General features: G+C 34.9%; 1 protein-coding gene across 2 annotated transcripts in view; it reads right to left on the bottom strand.

Annotated features, from left to right (window-relative positions):
- The window catches only part of LOC108361288 (uncharacterized), a 4,559-nt gene extending 3,679 nt beyond the window's left edge, over positions 1 to 880 (bottom strand). The window contains exons 1-4 of one of the 2 annotated variants that reach the window (XM_017613886.1): positions 743 to 880; positions 473 to 666; positions 227 to 409; positions 105 to 157 (exon numbers count right to left, since the gene is read on the bottom strand). In XM_017613886.1, coding sequence (XP_017469375.1) covers positions 155 to 157; positions 227 to 409; positions 473 to 666; positions 743 to 755 — 393 coding nt within the window. In that variant the 5' untranslated portion in view covers positions 756 to 880 and the 3' untranslated portion in view covers positions 105 to 154. Of the gene's footprint in view, positions 1 to 104; positions 158 to 226; positions 410 to 472; positions 667 to 742 lie in introns of those variants that run through there. The other variant, XM_017613885.1, reaches the window with a different exon arrangement.
- Between the last annotated feature and the right edge of the window lie 1,953 nt (positions 881 to 2,833).

Below are 2,833 nucleotides of genomic sequence, written 5' to 3'. Positions count from 1 at the left end.
ATAAAAAAGCTTTTCACTTAAAACCATGGACAAGGATGTGCTTGACATGCCAACGGTGGCTAAAGTCATCAGTGTTATCAAAGTTACCGGATAAAGTGTAAAGAAGTTTAATCCTGAAGACATTGACGGCCTATGCCACTTCACTACATTTACGTTACTAGGTCACAAGTTATAGCAGAAAAATTAGGTGAGGTTATCATTAACTAAAACAGTATGTGTCAATTACCTCGGCACCAACATTTGGAATATCAGCCATCCCATCAACAACGACTGAGCCAAGAGTGTCCAATGCCCGCTGGTCCCTCTCCGTAACTGCCTCTTCCAAGCAGGGACCTCCGCCCGTCACCAATCGATCGGCCTTTGCCTTCCTAGCCCTGGATCTTACTTGATTTTTCCAATGGGCTAGAGACTGAAATACAAATAATGTTCCAACTCTTATAACAACAATTTGGTAATATGATTTAAGATTTACCTCTTTCCATTTATTCGGAGTGCGTATCGGCCCTTTAAGAGCGTTAAGTTGCTCTGCTAGCTCTATCCACAGCTCCTGTATCCTTTTTGGCCGCGTCGGGTCATTTTTGTTGAGCTGCAACTCAGGGTGGCTCCGCATAAACGCCAGGTAGCACTCTATTTGCTCCTTGCTTGTGCGCGTTGTCTTTTCTGTATCTGTAAAATAAAAATACCTTATTTTCAAAGAAATTGAACAAAATAAGAAAAACTAAATTTATGTACAATTACTTACCTTCATCGGCCATTTTAGTTGAATGCACATAGTGATGAATACGGCATTAATCGATTGCTCACTTTTCTGGCCTTTATATATTCTCCCAGAAAATCGATTCAGATAAATTGCCTATAAAACCAAATGTCTAAACATTTTCTTATAAATTCTTTGTAGTTATCATATTCTTTATATTTCTAATGTACGATTTTGCTTTAAAAATGCGTTTAAAAACCTATTTTTTTATGTAATCGATAAATGAATATTTGTTGAACTATTTTATCATCCCAATTGGAACATGCTATCAGCTGATTGTCTCTGTTTGTATTCACCACACATTTTTGGTGAAATTTTTGTGACTCTCTCTTACTGAATACCAAAATTGTCTCAAGTCACAAAAAAAATCACAAATTGATAGTCTCAAATTTAGTGACTTGAGATGAGACTGAGTTACTGAATACAGCCATAAGTGTATATTATGCTTGTGATTGTGTGAATTTGTTCTATACATACATTTCTATTCTTATTTGACGTTAGTTTTGTTGTTGCCTTTCTTTGGACTGAAAATTTGTTTTTTGCGTCCCTTTATTTTTTCCTGTTATTCTCTTTTAGTGAGCACATTTTGCTTCAGATTTTAGTCCGAAAAGATAAGGAATGGACCTATATCCGAAAGGCGAATTGCGGATTGCCAGCGCAGCACGAGCAAGTTGAAATATATTTCCGAAATCGATTTGCGCTCTTTCAATCCCATTCACATCTTGGAGCCAATTTACACGACGACTTTTCATCGTGTTTTTTGCACGTTCCCTTTTAAAAAAGTCTACGAATATCCTCGTGCATTTACACGATGACCTTTTCTTTACCGCGTTTCTTGCGTTGTTTTGATATTTGAGCGTCAAATTTTCTTTGGTCAACTCTTTCGTCCTCATTTTTAAAGCGGAGCGAATCTCGATCTGAAAAGGGGTCTTAATCTAACGTGATAAAGGGATAAATTGCTTAAATTTATAAGTTTATCCACCGTCTTTCAAGAACGCACCTTGGTAAATAATTGCATAAAACGATTTATTATTTAACTTATATGGCTATATTTACGAGATAATATCTATTTAAATAAATATACATATAACATAAAGGCTATTTATTTGATGCAAGTAAAAAGAAACAATGGCAGAATGTCTGTTTGTGTATAAATTAATTTGTCACGGCTACCAAACTTTGCGGCCAAGTTACCAGTGAAACAAAACAAACAGAACGGATAATAACACTATGCGACAGTTAAAATCGGGATGGGATGAAACCAACGTAGTACCCAAACCCGGTAGTTTGAACCCTTCCCGATCACTGACCCCTACCATTTGTCTCACAGTGTAATGGAACCAGTTCTCTATCAGGATCACATCGTTGTTGTTGAATTTGCCTGCAAAATTTTTATGCGTATTGCCCAAGAAAACATAGCTTGAGTTGCGACAGAAATCGCTGGAGAAATTAATCAGAAATGTGTAAACGAGTTTCCATAAAAATTTTGATAGTTCATTTATAAGGTTTACACAATTATAAGTATATGGTTTACAATGCATTTATAAGAAGGGTATTCATCAAACCTTATAAATGCATTGTAAACCGTATAAACTTATAATTGTGTAAACCTTATAAATTAACTGTCAAAATTTGTATGGAAACTCGTTTACACATTTCTGATAAATTTCTCCGGCGATTTCACTCTCTTTTCTATCAATTGACACAGGCCCTAGATATCTAAATGTTATGCACAAATTTACTTTAAAAGAACTAGCGTGCAACTGACTTATTATTTGAGAATTTATCTAAATTATTCCAATTATAAAATTGTGATGTAGCTTTATTGGAATTGTAATACGCATTTAATTTCATCTTCTGGTTAAAATGGATCGATCTTTGTAAATTTTAATTGAACATTATTCAATATTATCAAAATCACCCTCTACCAAATTAATTTTTACATATTTCGTCTGTTTTCCCTTAATTTGATAAAATACTTCTTCCTAGTTACGACTTAGTTGCAGCTGCAGCCGAAACTAAATTTTAAGTTGGTACTTAGCCAGAAAAGTCGAAACTAAGGCGACTATGAATAGC

Source organism: Rhagoletis zephyria, unplaced genomic scaffold (genome assembly GCF_001687245.7).
Source record: "Rhagoletis zephyria isolate East Lansing unplaced genomic scaffold, Rhagoletis_zephyria_1.1 Rzeph_scaffold_00730, whole genome shotgun sequence".
NCBI lineage: Eukaryota > Metazoa > Arthropoda > Insecta > Diptera > Tephritidae > Rhagoletis > Rhagoletis zephyria.
The sequence above is the reverse complement of the archived record's forward strand: the minus strand, read 5'-3'. Positions and strand labels throughout refer to the sequence as shown.